The sequence below is a fragment of the Dinoponera quadriceps genome, unplaced genomic scaffold (assembly GCF_001313825.1).
Source record: "Dinoponera quadriceps isolate SergipeBrazil2010 unplaced genomic scaffold, ASM131382v1 scaffold1266, whole genome shotgun sequence".
NCBI classification, from domain to species: Eukaryota; Metazoa; Arthropoda; class Insecta; order Hymenoptera; family Formicidae; genus Dinoponera; species Dinoponera quadriceps.
Genome location: NW_014555494.1, coordinates 723297 through 741951, shown reverse-complemented (window position 1 = coordinate 741951; position 18655 = coordinate 723297). Strand labels below are relative to the sequence as shown.

Here is an 18655-nt window from a genome sequence, read left to right as displayed (position 1 = left end):
GTCTTATGGTCCCCTCGAAACCAAACAACTTTTGTCTGAAAAATTTTTCTCTCCCGGGCTTGGTTTTCGAAATATTCGACTGGGTCGATTAAAATGGCCCACCTTGTATATATATATATACACACACACACATATATATCAGGGACCTGGACCGGAACCGTAAACCGCACCGAAATTTTATAAAACCTACAGAACCGGAACCGTTACATTTTTTTCAATTTGCGATTCTTTTCAGTTCACTATTTCGGTGCTTATTTTGTGATTTTAAATAATCATTTCTTTCCTTTCATAATAAAATTCTATTTCTCATAAAAAAACAGAACATTAATTAGTTATCGCAAAATATAGTCATATATAGCCTTTTTCAAGGCAATCTCTGTACCAATATGTTTTGCACTCATTGTATAAGGCTTGAAAATTGCAGTCCGCCGACATTACCATTACCCAAGATAGATATAAATACCCTAAGATTTATCATTCCCATAGTATTTGCTGATTACAAACGCTCTCCGCTATGTGTGTGTATATGTGTGTGTTAGCAGAGATAAGGATTTAATCAGAATTAGTCACTTCTGTAATATTTTGTTATTGCAAACCCTCTCTGCTGTGTGTAGTGTTGCTTGGGTAGTGTTAATGCCGGCAGTACTGCAACTTTCAAGCCTTATAAGTCGAAAAGTACATAATGCAAAAATATTTTATTATAGTATTTTAAAAAGCTCTCGAGGTAAACTACAAAAATATACAATAAAAAGTAGGAGTTTCCATTTAAGAAATTGAATGTGACCTTCATGTGACATTCAAAAAATTATCAAAGATCAAACCAATGATACCATCTTATGCATTACTCGAAATCAAACAACTTTTGTATGAAATATTTTTCTGTAAAATGTTTCGTTTCTGAGATATACGTTTGTCACACTTTAACTGACTCACTCTATATATATCATTTAATTAAGTCAATAGAAATTTCAGTAAGGAAACAAGTTTAAGAACTGGAACTGAAAAAAACTGTAATTTAAATAGTTAACCGGTACTTTCATTGTTCAAAAAACCAAAACCGAGATCTTTATTAAATATTTTAGTGGACCGGAATTGGACCGATATATTCATTCGGTCCGAGTCCTTGATATATATATATATATATAGTGCCTTCTAATTTCATAAACATATTTTCAATGAAATTTAACATATTTTATATATGTATTATAACTACTTTATGATAAAGTATGACATCAAAGATAAGAGAGAAATAAAGACGAATGTAATTAATTAGATATTGTCGAAAGACGTTAATAAATCACAAAGTTTGTATCGCTACCCTGTTCTAATTCAAAGTACAAAATAACTTGAGTTATGAAAAATTACAAGACTTATCGTTGAACAAATATTGATGATGTAGCACTATAGATATCTCTCTACCGCATGCACATGCATCCGTTTATATGTCCTGTAAATATTCTGCGAAATAATTAAAACGTAATTTCACGATATTAATGTCATTTGTCATTATTGAAAACGTTGTTACTACAAAATGATAAAAGCAGAAGAAATGATCAATTATAGGTTATCGACATTAAAAATTGCAATACTTGGTTATAGTTTATAAAACGATACACTATTTTCACCAAATTATTGCTCCGTTATTCAATTTTATAATTTGATTTCATAGATTTTCAGTACATTTTCAGTAAGAAATAATCTCATTGTTACAAACTAATTAGTGTAATTAGTCCGTAATTAAATGAATCTTTTGTATCTATTTATCTTTTACGTTTCAAGTAATTATCGATATGTCTATAACGTGTAAACGACTGTAAAGAAAAAGTATACTACAATGAATGAAAATACAAAGCAAGAAAACTCGTAATATTAGTTATACCAAAATCTCATTATTTTTACAAACGTGGCTGTATTAGATCGGCGCCAATTAAGCTGCCGATTAGGCGCAATTGCGCCGAAAAAAGATGCTGTGCTATTTAAAATAAATAGAAATTGTATATTTATAAATCAAATAATAAAAGTATGGAGAATATTACGTATAATATATGTCAAAGATAAACATACACACATATACATACAACATTCATCTCGGCTCCACACATGACACTACAGTATTTTCGTATTACACCCGTTAGAAAAGGCTTGAATGATCAGTTAAAAGACCATCTGTTAGCCAGGGACGGTAGAAAATGGTGGGGTTACCGGTAGAAGAAGGTGGGAGAGTTGAGCACTTTGAATAGAACGACGAATGCTGTTCCCTCGAAGCAATCGAGTCAGGTAGAACGATCTCCCACTCTCTAACACGATGTGCAAGTATAACGTTGTGCTGTGTACTCTCCTGCTGTGTCTACCGTACGTCACACACAAGTAAGTAAACTGGCGCGTATATTCAACGAAGTAAAATAAATCCTCGCAAATATTATATAATCTGCTGTGTGTTAGCACGTCAATAACTGAGAACAATATCTGTTAGCACATGTTCAAGTGTGATACAAGTATAAGTAGTATAAGTAGGTAATAAATTACCTGTGGAGAAATATAGAACTACAGGAAGTCAGTGAAATGTATTAACGTTAGATATTAACACACCTATAATTGTGCACTTTGTCGAGAGCAACCAGCATATCGATTAGCACGCACGCTTACTACGACGTGTTAACTCTATGGCACAATCTTGCATAGATAGTTGCCACGTGAACAATCTGACTGATCGAGTAATTGCAACCAAATCGATAATATTGCGATATCGTTATGATATTGAAACAACGTAAAATTAAATCTTGTTTCTAATCGCATTAAAATATTTTTTTAGTGCGCACAAAATGTAATTATACATGAGAAAACAAAGATTTTATGAGAATCATGTATATAATTATGTGAGTCATGTAATATAATTATATAAATGTATATGTGTGTATCTATGTATAAAACTTTAAGTTCCTAAACAGTTTTAATTACACACACACACACACATACACACGCGCGCGCGCGTGCGCGCGCGCGCAAATATATATATATTTTTTTTTAAGTGCTGCAAAATGCAATTTTTTAAAATATGATTTTAATTTTACCGATTTTTTGCAGCTGCTTTGTCGAGGAGGAACCTACAAAACCCAACATATTTGACATTGTGTTATTTACTCAGAGATGGCCACTAACAGCCTGTTACATGTGGAAAGAAAGTTCAAAATCACACAGTTGCTTACTGCCCAAACAGAATAAATGGACTATACACGGTATATGGCCCACGCAATTTCACCATACCGGCCCGCAGTTCTGCAACACGTCGTTGTCATTTGATAAGAATATTCTAGCACCCATAGAGAACGAATTGAAAGAAAAGTGGACCGATATTCAGAAGGGGTCCAAGCCCTATTCATTTTGGAAACATGAATGGGATAAACACGGCACTTGTGCAGTTACCATCGAAAAACTGAACAGCGTATTTAAATATTTTCAAACAGGGTTGAAACTACTCGACACCTACAACATGATAGACGTGCTCAAAAAAGCGAATATTGAACCAGGTGAAAAGTATATGATAAATGATTTATTACGTGCAGTTCAAAAGATTCTGAAAAAAAGAGCCCAAGTGATATGCACGAAGAACAAGGTGAGGTTAAAAGATTATTTGATGAGTAATTGTGACAAACAAACACGGCGCTCGAATCTAATCGCGCTAGATATAAAAAACGTAACGCCAAACAAACATATCGATGTAATTTTTCTCATATAAGTCACTACTATTTTTTCAGAAAACGGGTGAATTATATGTGAACGAGATAAGGATTTGTTTCGACAAAACACTACAACTGGTGGACTGTGATGGAGTTTATAATTTCCCTACGAACTGTGATAAGTCTGAATTAATAATGTATCCTAGTTCTGTACCACGCAACTATCAAGTAATACAGATATAACGATTGTATTTTGTAAACTTTTATATGTGCATGAACCATAGGTGGCTGGGATGGTATAAAATTATAGGATAAAATTACACATCACGCACAAACAACATATACATGACAAAATTAACCTTGTCATTGTAAGAATTTAGCAATGAATTGCACAGATAGCTCTATCCGTACAAGATAAATAAGTAGTATTATTTTCCTTAATTAACAATACATAAAATGCCATTAAGAAAATATATTTTTTTAAACTAAAAGACATTGACCACACAAATCTAAATTAAATCGCGAATACTTCTATTATCTTTTACACGATATACGAAGGTGTAAAAGCACCGTTGGTTGAGTTACAGGTACCAATGTAGAATTTCAAAATTGATGTCTCCTATCTTCATTTAAGTTTAGAACCATAGCATTCTTAAAAAAAAAAAGGAAAAAAAAAACAAAAAGAAAACCAGAAAGAATGTGTTTGTATATTACAGATAAACAAGCTTGTCATAGATATCTTACTGATGAGAAGAATTATCATTACACTGGTGAATGTCTTGTAATTAATCTGTATGAGAATGTACATCAGTGTTTCTGCTTACGAATTAGGGCATCATTGGCTACATCATTCCACCTTCTTCTGAACAATCACGACTGCCGAGGGCACCAAACCTGTAAATTGAAGAAAATTACATATTATACAATCTTCAATTATAAAAGGATCCCTCCTACGTTGAATATGCATATCAATCAATGTTTGCGTGTCGCGCAAATAATATCATTGTATTGCAGAATTGTACAGTTATCAATACTTAATGTGTAAATTATATATTATCGATATATAATATAAATTATTGTGATTTATGCATTGTATATAAAACTGTATATAAAAAGAAATATATCGATGTGTAACATACCCAACACGTCCAACGGTGTGTCATAATCCTCCTCTGTGAATACTTTCTTAGGAAAAGTAGTCATTAACTGAAAAGGACCAGCACCATCTGTCCTGTTCATTTCAATAAACAGTCTCACTGCGGACAATTGTTCCTTACTTCCGAAATTTTGTATCAAAGTTTGCCCGTTGGTAAGCCTGAGCTGAAATCGAATTGAAATTTCAGTCAACCGATTTAATTCCTCGGAACACATTGCTTTTGCGCCCATATTATAGAATATATTTATTATATTAGTACTTGAAGCTTAGTTTCACTGTAATCTTTCCTGTGATGCGTCGTAGACGAGGAAGATATTGCAGGCAATGGAGCTGAAACAGTATTAAGTAATTGCCCGCTCTCGGCAGCTGCTTTAGCTCGTCTTGCTGCTTTATCAGCTTCAATCTGTGCTCTGACTCTTTGTCGTGCTTCTTTCTCTTCTGCTTTCTCACGTTTCCTTTGCTCGAAGAGCTTTATCGTTTCTAATTCTTCTAGCCTATGATGTAAGTAACAGAGACATTACGTTTATATTCTATCTAGTGATGAGAGGTAACGCTGCTGATAAACGTTCTTACTTTTTCCTGGCTTCGGACATTTCTTTTCCTGACCGTATCCTATTCCTTTCTCTCTCGAACGCGTCCTTTTTCTCTTGTTCCTCCCTTTCCTTCCTCTTCTGCCTCAGTTTCTCTTCCAACATCTTCAACTGTTCTCTCTTTTCCTCCTCGGTGAGAGGTTTCTTTTCTTCTGTACTTTCGGAGAATCTGTCGTGTCCTGATTTCGTAGCGTGAAATTCTACCTCTAAGTTAGACTTGAAGAGTTTTCCACATCTACAGATACAATTTCTATTATATTTTCTGGTATTCTCATGACGATACGTAAGTTAGGTGAAAATATTGTCGCGAGTATATCTCAACAAAATAGTTTGTTTCCATGTGAAACGACCTCTCACTTCCCATATCCAATCGAATGTTCACATTCCTATGCTTAATTAGAGTTTATATTAAGTTTGCATCAACATACACATCGCACTTCATTGATTTGGCCGTCTCTGTCGTGGATACCTGCTGGCTGGTAGCACCAGCAACATTGTCCTGGGACGGTGTGTCGGTGACCGGTGCCGGGGCGCCTTCCACCATGGTAGGTTCAGGTGCTGGCTCAGCCTCGTCGGAATGCGCCAATAGCCTGCAACAAATAAAAGCCGAAAGCATTGAGGATAATACGAAGAATCACACTGTCGACGTCCTCATACCATTCCATCGCTGGCTCCACGCCTTTGTTGCCGGTAATTTCCAAGGCCTTCTCACTGCAACAAAACGTTCAGATATTATCTCGCAGGTTAGGCGTCGGCGGCGACGTGACGTTATCCGTAAACTTACGCCTTGGACATGCTGAAACCCATGTCCACGAGTATGTCTATGACGCCCGACGACATCCTGCGTTGTGATCGTTGGCACGTTCGAGGAATACACCAACGTCAAAATACCTTTCGATCCGTGCTCCAGGCAGAGATTCAAAACTTAAATGTCACGTCGAATCGACGCGCTACTTATATACCCACGCACAGGCACATACCCTGCGGGAATCACCGAGGAATGGGTGGTGATGTTCGACCGGAGGAATCGATTCTGTTTTGTTTGATGGATCGATTTTCTCTTGATGCTTTTAAATTCATTCGATCTTCGCGGTTATTTCTTTCTCCGCGGTTACTTCTTTCTCATCGTTTTATATAATTTCATGTTATTGAATCTTATTGATGAATTTATATAGCTGGTAGCGTATGACATTTGTGTGCACTATATACGTTCCTTCATTTGAATTGCTTTAGTTTTCTTTGAATCTGATCCGCCGTTGGCGACACGATGCATAATAGTTAAAAGATCGCCTCTCCGAATTACACGAAACACGAATAAAATTCGACAAGCTCCGATAAATATAATGATAATGTGATGGTACTGAAAATATTTTACAGCTCAAAACTTGTAGTTTATCAGATATATTTTTAAATATAATCATTTTGCTGTTTCATCTTTAGATACTTTCTAGCCAGTGAAATAAGCTGTATAGCATCTGAAGATGAACTTAAGACGATCTTAAATATAAGATCTGACTATAGTTACGTTCATAAGACACAACAGATGGATAATTCGTCCATGTAATTGGTCTAAATTTAGAGATCTAACAGTAAAAACCAATAATCACCGACCGGTCACTGATTGCTTGGATTTTTTGAACGCAGCCTATAAATACTCGCCTTAAATCCTTTTCACAAGACAAACTTCTGCTCGACATCACTAGATGACGCCACTCAATACATTAATCTCGTAAAAATTACAAGTCTAGTAATTGAAGCAGTAAGCCTATTGTATATATCCTATTGTATCCGTATCTGTTAACAATATCATCATTATCGCTATGTTATCGTTGCGCAGGTATAATATATAGCACAAAAACTGCACATCGGCAATGTAACGATAATTGTCGTTTGCGATTTACTGACTCAACTCGATTCAACTCGAGTACAGTTTCGATAAATTTTATAATACTGCAATCTATAGTTCATGTCACGTTTACTACAGTTTACAATAATATAGCGATTATCGCAACGCTATCCGAATCGAATCAACAAATCGAAAATGCCAAATAACACCGTTGTTAAAAGTTACAAAATAAACCTGCAGATCTTTCAGATTTATCGGTTATATTCAGCAGAACGTTTATTTTATAACTATTGGAAGTTTCATGTTCTGAAATTGAATTATTCCTCTAAATTTAAGAGAATAACCTAATCTCAATTCGGAAAAGTCGCGAAATAAACGTTTTGATGAACGTAATCATTATCAAATATGTTAGTTTAATTAGTTCAAAAGTCTCTGCTCCAAACCGCCATCTTCCGTATTATAGAATAAATGTAGAATAATTCAATAAATTAGCAGTACATATATTTTGGAATTTACAAGTAAAGTGCAAAATTATTTTCATAGGTTAATTTTTGAAATATTTATTTTTTTTAAGTTCACACAGAGATATCTTATTTAAAATGTCGTTGGGCGGTACTACTAGTCAGATCTTATATTTAAGATTGTCTCAAGTTTATCTTCGGATGCTTTCTAGCCAGTGAAATAAGCTGTATAGCATCCGAAGATGAACTTAAAACGATCTTAAGGATCGTTCTGTACGGATCGTTTTATTGATTACGAAATATCTGAAGATAAACTTGAGACGATCTTAGTAAAAGTAATGATTATCATTTGGACTTGCGGAGCTTGGGAATCAGCGCGTAGAGCTACATTACCGATGTTTCGAGACCACTCGATATGAACATACAGTTAGCCCACAGCAAAATATTGTTATTAAAATATTTAGTATTTTCTTTCTTAGATACAAAATGTCCTAGGTACAAAAATAAGTCTAAATGAATTGTAACCTTTTTTTTTTACATTAATTGGAAACGAAAAATTTCATGATATAATTGAGTCTAAATAATAACTCATAAATTTTCGCGAATTATGATGCATTGAAACATTATGGTTTCTCCAAACGAAATCGAGAAATATTTAAAAATAAATCTAAAGTAAAATGGATAAATTGATTCGTGGTATATTTATTACAATATCTAATGCCGTACACGCGCGGCATTCTATATAAGATAACGAATCTTCAAGTTTTCTACGATCTACGAGCACAGAGCGGGCATTCGATCACAGCCGCTGACTCTCAGCCATTGATCAATTCTCTGTACATTTACTCGGAGCCAGTTGATGTTGAAGTGCACTTCCTCGATAGCGCTTATCCTTGCATTGGCACCAACCCCCGCCTCCGGATGCTTGTCGAAAAATTGCAAGGCCTGAAATAGAAACATCGACGAAGCATGAAAAGCAAGCTCTTGCTCATCGTAACAAACTATCTTTCTCTCACTTCTCTCAATCTAGCCTCGTCCTTAAACAGAGATACTATTGCGGCAATCGCGTTACCCATGGCGTAATCACTCAGCGTGTATTTGCCGACAAGATAATCCCAGTTCAATCTGCATGAACGTAAATGGCTGTTATCACGATAACGTAAATATCAGAAGCATTTGCAACAGTTTGTCGAATAGTCCTTATTTCCCTTTTATTGCCTTATAAGGGCCATTTTATCTGAAAATTGGCATAAGCGACTTCAAATACTTTGATTGATCACAGCATATGTTTCGTTATTATTAATTAAAGAAACACGGCTCAAAATACGACGAATTTTCGCAAGCCTTTAATCGTCCGCAGCATATGCAAAAAACAAAAGATATACCGTACATAGTCCCACGCGATATCAAGTCCCACGGGATTTAAAGCGATTCTCACGAGCACCTCGAAGAAATCCTGACCGCGAATAAAATTCTCATTCGCCGCTCTTTCAAGATATCTGGCGAGAAGGAAGAAAGAACTATTTCAAATGAGTGCTTCGATACTGACCTAGTTAACTTTCAGCGTTAAAGTAGATGGAAATATCGTAGATTATAAATTTCGTCAATACAAGTTTCCTCCTTGTTTGTTGTAAATTTACACACCGACGGAGAACGGTTGCGTCTCGAGCGCTGGCCAACGCGATCATTAATCTTTCTCTCTCGTGTACATCAGTTTCCCGCAAGAATCGTTGCCACAGAGTCTCAAATGTAGCCTCGACGGACTGCACGGCGATGCCTAATGCAGTACGTTCTCGTAAAAATCGACAAAAGACACGTCTAATCATTTAACATGACAAAGCAAAGCCAATCTTCTTACCGAAGGAATACACGATCGGACGAACGTCAGGATGCGGTCGCTCCGCGCTGCCGTTATTCGCTAATTCTCTCAGCGAGTTCCCGGCGAAAGTGAGGCAGTGTTCGTGAGCGACGCTGCAGGCTGCATGCAGAATTATCGCGCGCAGTTCTCTTGAAACACGACAAAGGGTATTGACTCGACACGTCGACGAGCAGCTGCGAAAATAAAATGCACAGAATACCGCTAACCTGTTACCGAACGATTCGTTACTATCGACGTTCCAATCGAATCCCCGATATATGCCGTCAATCAGAGCTCGTGCGTACCTCTGAGTTCGAAATGTCGTACATATGTAGTCAGTGAAAGAAAAATTGCAGCACTTTTTTTATTTCCTAATTCGTTTTGCAACGCATCTATGCCCAACATGAGAGAATTTGTCTTTTTAGTAAGGTGAAAATATCAATGCCTGGACACATACCTAACATTCTTGTTGTTCTGGTCTTTAAATACGAACGTTTAATCTTTAAACATAAAATATTTGTATATATTCGATATATATACATATATTCTGTGTTGAAAAGTTCAATATTCGTATTTAAGGACCAAAACAACAAGAATGTGTTGAAATTTACGTGTCCATTGGTATTTTTATTTTAATTCTCAGAAAATAAATTCTTCCTATCGGATATCGAATGCATTCCGGAGTTCATTGAGATGACAGAGATAGAAAAAGAGTTGCAATCTTTCCTCCACTGATTGTGTACAAAATGTGGAACGAAAAGTGATATTTGTCACTAACGCACCGATACAACTTACTCCGTATCATCGAATACGTTTATGCTCTCGTCGAACATCGGCTTGAAATACGTAAGGACTGGGTTGCGGAAAATACACGACGCACGAGAGTACTGATTGATGAACGAGGAAGGCTACGTCATTCTGTATCAGTCGCCAATTGTAGCCGTCGGCTATTACAACAATCGTACTCTCGAAAACGTTCTTGACCTTCAAAGGCGGTCGAACTCATCTTCGTGTGTCGCGGAGCTTCCCGAATATTTTCATTATATTTTGGGACATCGAGCGATACGCATATCGCGGAGCACATGTGTATCGATGAGCTATCATTTCCGTCGGGCGATTTAAATATATTGTCTCTTGAGATATTTAATCGGACTGTCGTCTCCGCATCGCGATTAATTAACACGAGTTTCTCTGATCAAATTGTATCTACGCAAGTGTCAGCGTCCTTGTCACGATAGAGTCGAGGACAGGATGCTGAATCAGGAAGCCAAGACGGAGGCAGCAGGATACGGACAGCGATACATCATATTTTTTCCAGGTATGTAAAATCATTTGTTATGCTAGAGGTTCCCGATTATGACAGACGCTTGAATTGATCGAGAACAAAGAGATGCCCGAGTCGAAATTTAGATCGGCATTCGTAATCCATCATTTGACAAATTATAGCTTTCATACAACAATAAATATTGATTCGAAGAGCCGAGTACTGGTCCATGAATACGAATTCGTAATTAATTGTGCTCTCAAAGATCATAAGCAATTTGTAATTACGAATGCCGGCCGAATTAGAATCTAATGAATCTTGCTATTGATCATGATTTATTAATGCTCTTTTTCATTTCTATTTTGCATTGTTATTCAATCCAAATTTAGATCTTTATTAATACATAGCATTATTAGACACAAATGCTATCTTTGCTCGTACAACTCCTTTCCCTTTACCTATTTGAAATTCCGTAGTCTCACGAAATTCCCAACACTAACAAAAGAAAGAGGATTATGAATAAAGCTAGCTTATTGATCCCGTGATTTACTCATTAATTATTTAATATTTGATTATCTCACAAATTCTATCTGCTGCTGGGCATGTTACCTAATTGTTACATTGCTAGTTAAAATCAAGAGGAAAGATTAAATGCAGGTAAAATATTGAGATAATCGAATATTGTATAATTCTGAAACAAGTCTTTCGTTCAAACTCAATACGAATAAAGCGGTAATAAAAATAATCAATGACAATAATCTGTACAGTGTTGTATCTGGAGATCCTGCATTAATCGTTCAAGTTCGATGGAACTTGTAAGATTAATAGAGACCAAAATTTCGACTCGGGCAATTAAACGACCCATAATATTCGTTACCTGAAATTGAGCATGGACATACGTGCCGTGCAACAGTCTGCTGGTCCGAATGAACCATTGACTAACGATGGTCCAAGGCTGCAGGGCTGTTTCATCCAGCAGATAAGTCGATAAATTCATGGCGATACAATAACACATATCCGTGGTATCCGCCAGGAGGAACGCGTCATGCAGTAAATCCGCTCTGTCAATCGCATCCAGAGCCTGCAATATAGCCCGGATGAATCGCGAGGGACAAAAAAGAAAAGAGCAACCAACGAAATAGCCTCGTTAAACTATAATTTTTCGACGTTTATACGGGGAGAATTTACCCGTGTGTCGCGAGACAATAGATCGCCGAATCGGGCCCACGCATCTTCCGTATAATTGACGATATAGTACCCGACCGAACCGTGATTCAGTTTGATCCATCGCACCGGCCTTTCGACGAATAACTTCACTGCGATTTATCATACGAGATGTCAGAGTCATCCCGAAAAAAAAGAACTGTATAGTCGGCGCTATGTATGCTGTACAATTTCCTGTATTTAAGCTTTTTACTATTACGTGATTTTTAGCCTTCCACATGTACACATAATGTCGAAACTATTATAATCAAAGCCATTATAATCCTTCCATCATAACTAGAGTTAGAATTATTTTTGCAATTTTCAACTCTATGCGTTGTGTGTAAGGTTTAAAATCGTGTAACTTTTCGTCTAGGGAATAACGCAGCACTAGAATGACGTCGACTGTACGGCACTTCAATGGTGCATTCCGCAGCTTATTCGGAGTCGCAAAATCTGATATGAAAATTTCAGTCAAATTGCGGTATTTTCCGAGAGTGACAAGCGATCATTGTTGTCCATCGACATCGTCTATTTCGCGTGTATATAACACTTTTTTGTACTTCTATTTACCACATGAGAAGTTTGCGAGGAACCAATCGAACTTAACACCTTCGCTGTTGTCGTCAGTCACGTACTTTAGAGGGATGATCCAGGTTTCCCTGCAACGATCGCAGTATTCTTAATAAGAAGAAAAACGATTTGTTGCGCCTGTTCTTCCGTGTGTTTCTACGTACGTAAATTCCGCTTTCTCGCGTCGTCTCTTATCAGCCACGAATCTTCCTTGCGATAATTCGAAAGTCAGGCCGTCTTGCCGAACGTTGATGAGCGGAAATCCGGGCTGCTTCGTCCATCGGTCCATGAACTCGACGATGTCAACCGTGTTGCGACCAACGTTACGCAGGATCTCGAAGAGCTCTCGAGATTCCGCATTACGAAATCGATACATTTCGAGGTAGTTCTTAATCCCATTGACGAACTTGGACTTGCCCATCGCGTTTTCTAACATGTTGATGACTGCCGCCGCCTGTCGTTTATTATAGACGATTTGATAACATTTAATAAATTGTTGAAATCATTTAAGAAATTGCGCTGTTTTTTTCATATAAATTGCTTTTCGTACTTTTTGGTAAGACATGCGATCAAACTTTTCACCGATTTCGTAGGGAGTTTCCACGTCCGTCGCGATCGCTCTTGCGCTCAATTTGCAGTCCTCCTTCATCGCGATATACTTCGTATTCAATGGAAAACTAGCCATCTAGAATAAAGAAAGAGAGGGAATTCACCGCATACGAAGTTTTAACTTCGGTGCTGCGGACGCAATATCCAGACAGCACAAAACCTAAGACTAGGATATAAGATGTCTTAAAGACATTTTAAAGACGTCTTATTTATAGATTTACAGATTTAAAACGTTTTAAAGATGTCTTAAAGACGTTTTTATGTCCTAGATTTAGATTTTGTACACAGATAAAAAAGTTTCTTTAGAATTAATATTTCTATTTATTTGACTGAAATTTGTTTCACAGAAACAACATATACGAAATATTATTTATTTGAAAAAAAATTATGTAACGAATAATTTCGGCTTTAACATCGGGAGGCACGCAAGAACAGATCTAAGCTAATCCTAAAATAAATTCTCGTGTACCTGCCGCCAAGCTGGAAAAATAGAATCTACGGCTCGGTGTTGCATGTACGTGGCGAAGCCCTCGTTTAACCACAGGTCGTTCCACCACTTCATAGTGACCGAGTCGCCGAACCACATGTGCGCCAACTCGTGCGCCACGGTGAGGGCGACGTTCCTCGTGTCTGCGTACGAGACGCGACCTTCATCACGGAGAAGTTTCGTTTCGCGAAAGGTAATCAGGCCCCAATTCTCCATGGCGCCGGAGGCGAAGTCGGGGATCGCGAGCAGATCTGTTCGACGTTTAATTAGACAATTACTATGCTTTCGCTCGGGCAAAACGCGGACTCACCGAGTTTCGGCAAATGATAATCAATCCCGAAGAGAACGGAGTAATATTTCATGGCTCGAGCGGCGAAGTGTAGCGCGAATCGCGCTTTCCTCCTAACGTAAACGGCGCGCATGCAGACACTCAGCGGAATTTCCTTGCCGCTCGAGCTGTCGATACTGGATGTCAGGCACTCCAAATCGCTGACGACGAAAGCCACCAGATAAGTGGGCATGGGAGGAGTAGGTGCGAAATACGTGACCACCTTGTCATTGTTATTCGTCGCACGTGCGACTCTCTGCGCGAAAGACATTTCCGAATTTCAGACGCACACTCGGGCAACTTGTCGCAGAATCGAAACTTCCCGCGTGACTTACTGAAATTGGCATATTGGACAATGCGCGGTAATGCGATCGCGAATGAACGAGGCGTATGTGAAATATCGCTTTAAAGCTTGGCTCATCGAAACAGGGAAACGCCATCCTCGCGTAGGCCGGCTCGAATTGTGTGACCAATAGTTTCCTGCATGCAGAGTGAGTTAAAGTGAAAAGCAAGATGTCTCCTTTTCCTTTTTGTATATACTGAGAAAAAGATTTCTTCGAATTTAATAAATGTTATTGCATCCAAACGAATTTCATCACTGGCATGTTCCAAAGGAACTAATGTTTCGATTAACAAGTACGACCTTTCAACGGATATGTATCTTTATCTTAAATAAAAAGTTTGTTTGAAACGAAAGATAATTTTCTCATAAAGAAATTATTTGTTTCATTTTACATATTTATTGTAACCAAATAATATAAAGACATTATTTCAAATAATAGCGTTCTTTCTATTAAATAATAGAGTTTTCTTGAATGAGACGATAAAGTTTTTACTCAAGCAAATAATGTTTCGTATATGTTGTTTCTATGACAATGAATTTTAGTCAGATAAAGAGAAATACTAAATCTAAAGAAACCTTTTTCTCTGTGTGAAAGAATTGTATATAAAATCTCCGTCGGTTTCAAAGGAAGGATTCGATTCATCGATGAAATCCTTTAATTTTATTATCGGCTTACCTGTCGCGCTCGTATCCAAAATTCGTGTACGTGCTTAGATACAACCCATTCATCCTTCTGCTCAGATGTCCGCTGAAATTCATCCTCAAAAAGTACTCGCCCGCCGCTATGTGTCCGGCTGTCCTGATAAATATCATCTCGTAGTCGTTCGCGTAACATACGGACTTTATAAGAATCCGCTCACATGGCGATTGAGCTTTATGCAATTTCGCCGACGCGATAATCAAGTCTTTAGCATGCAGCGCGATGTAGTTTCGTTCCTGTGAATAAAATTCTGTCACCGCTCTAATTCCTTCGTAATTCGCACCCATGGCTAAAGTAATATAATAAATTAATAGTTATCTGACGCCTTCTCTTTATTAATTTCGACAAGATTTCGTCACACTGGTTGAACGAAAACTCAGTACTCGAATTAAGGAGAATTGAAGAGAATATTCTGCTCGAACCTTGCGAATTCGAAGATTGATCTGTATCGACGCGTGGAATTCATTCCCAATAAAATCAGGAGAAACAGTTATTGCGTATCTGTCGGGCAGGACATCCTTGGACAAGCGATGTCCGAGATTCGTAGGCGGGTCGTAGCTGTCGTTAATATCGCAGCTAAGTTCTTGAAATTGCCCGGTATAAAGGTAATTTATGTTCAGACAGATTATCGTAATCGTAAAACCGTGATAATGCATTGTTCTGTTATCAAGACACACACTCCATGTTCGTTATCTCGTTATTGGATCAAAGCCGGAGATATCTCTTATTCGTAGGGATATGCGTCGCGAACGCGTTTAGAAACGCCTCAACGTTTCAAATCGTTTCTCGAAATTATAAAGTAACATACGCTCCGAGTACTGCGGATTACTATAACAGGTTAAGCCGAGCATGCCTTGACGGTTAACAGTGGACGTAGATTATATATTACGGGCGTTGTATAAATGAAAATCAAACGCAACATCGAGCGACAAGAGAATTTAACTTTACCAGCCGCTGTTTATCCGATATAATCGTGTACCATCGTTTGGATATAACAATAATATTTGATCGCGCGTATCTCTCTCTTTCTCTCTCTCTTTCTCTTTATCTTTCTCTCTGTATTACCGACATTTATTTAACACGTTGAGTGTCTCGACAATTTCACATGGACTTTTTATTCATACAGCATAGACCACCGATAATCCACGATTATCGTATTTATTATATATTTTTATTATATATTTTTATAGAATACATCTTAGAATATTTATAAAACTATAAAAATCACTATAAAAATCACTATTATGAAAAAAAGAGATAACGTAAAATACGTGTTATGCAGCCCGAACGAAAAGTTTAACATGGACCATCCATGCAGGCACTCAACGTATTAATAGAAAAAAAGATATTACGGTGATATTACCGTGGTACTTCCCATTTACATTTTGTATAATAATTTTGTCAACAATCAATATTTTAAATTGAAAACTGGACGGTCACATTCCTCAAAGTGTTGTTCAATCGATTCTAGACATAAAGTTATGAAATATTTAGAGGACGTTATTTATAAGAATATAGCGAAATCGCATTTGCAAGACTACTTAAAAATTTTTTCCAAAACTATCCTTTTCCCTATAATAATAACTTTAACTTAAAAGCAAATTATTTAAAGCCGAGTATTGACCCGATATCATAAACATCTTATTTAGACTCCGTATTTCCAATTCCCACATTTAACATTATCACGTAAACTTAAAAATATCAATTAGAACGAAAATGACAAGACGATAAAGTCGAGCGGTCTCACGGATTGGAATATGACAAATTATGGATTTAAGAAATATACGGAGCTAGAGTTAGTGTCGGTCCACAATAGATATTTTAAGCCTCAAGTCTTAAGCAATTGACCAATCACAGTTAATTATTCTCTTCACATTCGACTGTGATTGATCAATTTCTTAAGGCTTAAAATATTGTGGACCAACATTTAAGAAGAGCCATAATACCAACAAGGGCCGTAAGACTATCTTCTTCTCTAACAACCCATCGTGCGACCCGTGTACCGATAAAAGAATACCAGAGAATTAAGGAAAATAGGAAACACGCACCAGACGATTTCTATTCTGTCTAATACTCGTCGTGCGCACGTGGGCAAGCGCGCGTGTACGAAGTGCGATACGCGAAATTGGAGCATCGGAGAGATTCAGGTATCTGTTTGCTCCGGTCTCCTTCGAACCTTTCCCAGTGCTCGGATATTCTTTACGTTTGTAAACGGATATCCTACGATCACATAAAGGATACCCGATAACGTTAGTATAAATTTGAACGTCGATTGGCGCGTGAATTGCCATACATCTTCGTCCTTGCGCGAAAGGAATTACAAGAGGAGACCGCGATCGCGCGAGGAAACGTCATGAATGACATCGTGCGAAATTACAATTTCAATTTCGCGATCAGAGAGAGAGAAAAAGTGCCAAATAATGCCGGCCGGCAACGTTCGTTCGGACGAATGTCCCCTGTTCAAAGTATCACCTGAAGTTGGCGCGTTACGTTTCCGCGCTCGCAATCGAGATAAAGCCGAGTATCGACGCGAGAGAGAGAGAGAGAGAATATGAGAAGGACAAAGACTCGCGCGGTCGGTGGCGCCTCCGCTGCTCCGGCGCTTCACGTTTCGCTCCGGTTTCGCCGGCGGGCGCGGGTGGCGGCAGCTCGTGGCGGCGCGGCCAATCGGTTGTCTCGAATGATCGCTGCGCGCGGAGTGCTGCGCGACCGTCTCCTGTCCGCGAAGCCGTCAGTGTGCGCGCCGCGGAGACCCAGAGAGACAGACATCTTGTAGTAAAATTTAGCGGCGTGGTGTCTCGACCGTGGGTGTCACGGTTTCGTGTCGCGGTGCTTCGTGTCGTTACGGTGTCCCGGTTCACGTCGTCGTTGTCATCGTGACTACCGACGTTGCCGCCGCCGTACTCTACCTTGTCCTCGTCGTCGCCGTCGTCGTCGTCGCCGTCGTCGTCGCCGCCGTCGTCGTCGTCGTCGCCGATGTCGCCGTCGAGATAATCACCGTCCTCGACTGTGATCGTCGGTGTTCTTCGAACCATCACTACTGCTGTCCATATTCGAGCGGTGGTGTCGCGTTCGCGGTGAGAATCTCGTTCGATCTCCCATCGTCCCTGTCAACGAAGTCATCGCCATCTAATCGCCATCGTCGACGACGTTCGCCGTGCGGATCGCGCGTGGTCCAGCGATCCTGAAGCAAGCGGGCGAACGAGAGAAAGAAAGAGAGAGAGGAGAGAGAAAGAGAGAACGAGCGAGGCTCGCGCGAGCCCGAAGGTATCATCCCCCCCTCCCGCAACGTTCGTCGATACTCGTCTCGCGTGCACCCGCGAGTGCACTCGGGTGCGCCTACCCCCCCAGGTGCGAGGAGGGGACCGCCCGTGAAAGAGAGAGAGAGAGAGATACAAGGAAGGGAGCAGGCACCCGAAAGAGACGTGTCTCCCTTCTCTCCTTCGCGTGTCGACGACATCGTCAAGAACGCCCATGAACAGTTCCTAGGCACCGATGTGCCGCGCCGTGCGATAACTTCCGTCACCTCTCCGCCACCCTCCCTCCCCCCGACCCCCCAG

At 38.8% G+C, this 18655-nt stretch overlaps 3 protein-coding genes across 4 annotated transcripts; 1 reads left to right on the top strand and 2 right to left on the bottom strand.

Annotated features, from left to right (window-relative positions):
- Positions 1-2258: 2258 nt before the first annotated feature.
- LOC106744523 (UBX domain-containing protein 1) lies at positions 2259-6444 on the bottom strand. Of its 2 annotated transcripts, XM_014619381.1 has the most exons (8): positions 6208-6444; positions 6081-6134; positions 5852-6013; positions 5407-5658; positions 5093-5327; positions 4817-4997; positions 4502-4571; positions 2259-2347 (listed from the first exon to the last, which is right to left on the bottom strand). In XM_014619381.1, the coding sequence occupies exons 1-7, from the start codon at positions 6261-6263 to the stop codon at positions 4525-4527; spliced, it is 987 nt and encodes a 328-aa protein (XP_014474867.1). In that variant the 5' UTR covers positions 6264-6444; the 3' UTR covers positions 2259-2347; positions 4502-4524. The 2 variants fall into 2 exon arrangements, with proteins under 2 accessions (XP_014474867.1, XP_014474866.1); XM_014619380.1 differs by lacking the exon at positions 2259-2347 and having other exon boundaries at positions 4364-4571; positions 6208-6443.
- On the top strand, positions 2285-4462 carry LOC106744524 (ribonuclease Oy). Its single transcript, XM_014619382.1, has 4 exons — positions 2285-2367; positions 3085-3613; positions 3756-3905; positions 4394-4462. The coding sequence occupies exons 1-4, from the start codon at positions 2306-2308 to the stop codon at positions 4460-4462; spliced, it is 810 nt and encodes a 269-aa protein (XP_014474868.1). The 5' UTR covers positions 2285-2305.
- Positions 6445-8434: 1990 nt separating the features above from the next.
- LOC106744494 (glutamyl aminopeptidase-like) lies at positions 8435-15751 on the bottom strand. Its single transcript, XM_014619325.1, is given in 15 exon segments — positions 8435-8675; positions 8747-8855; positions 9375-9507; positions 9589-9737; positions 9816-9895; positions 11730-11933; positions 12041-12163; positions 12609-12717; positions 12793-13082; positions 13179-13313; positions 13707-13975; positions 14035-14308; positions 14388-14532; positions 15072-15331; positions 15518-15751. Coding segments are annotated over 15 exon segments (2685 nt in total). The 3' UTR covers positions 8435-8504.
- Between the last annotated feature and the right edge of the window lie 2904 nt (positions 15752-18655).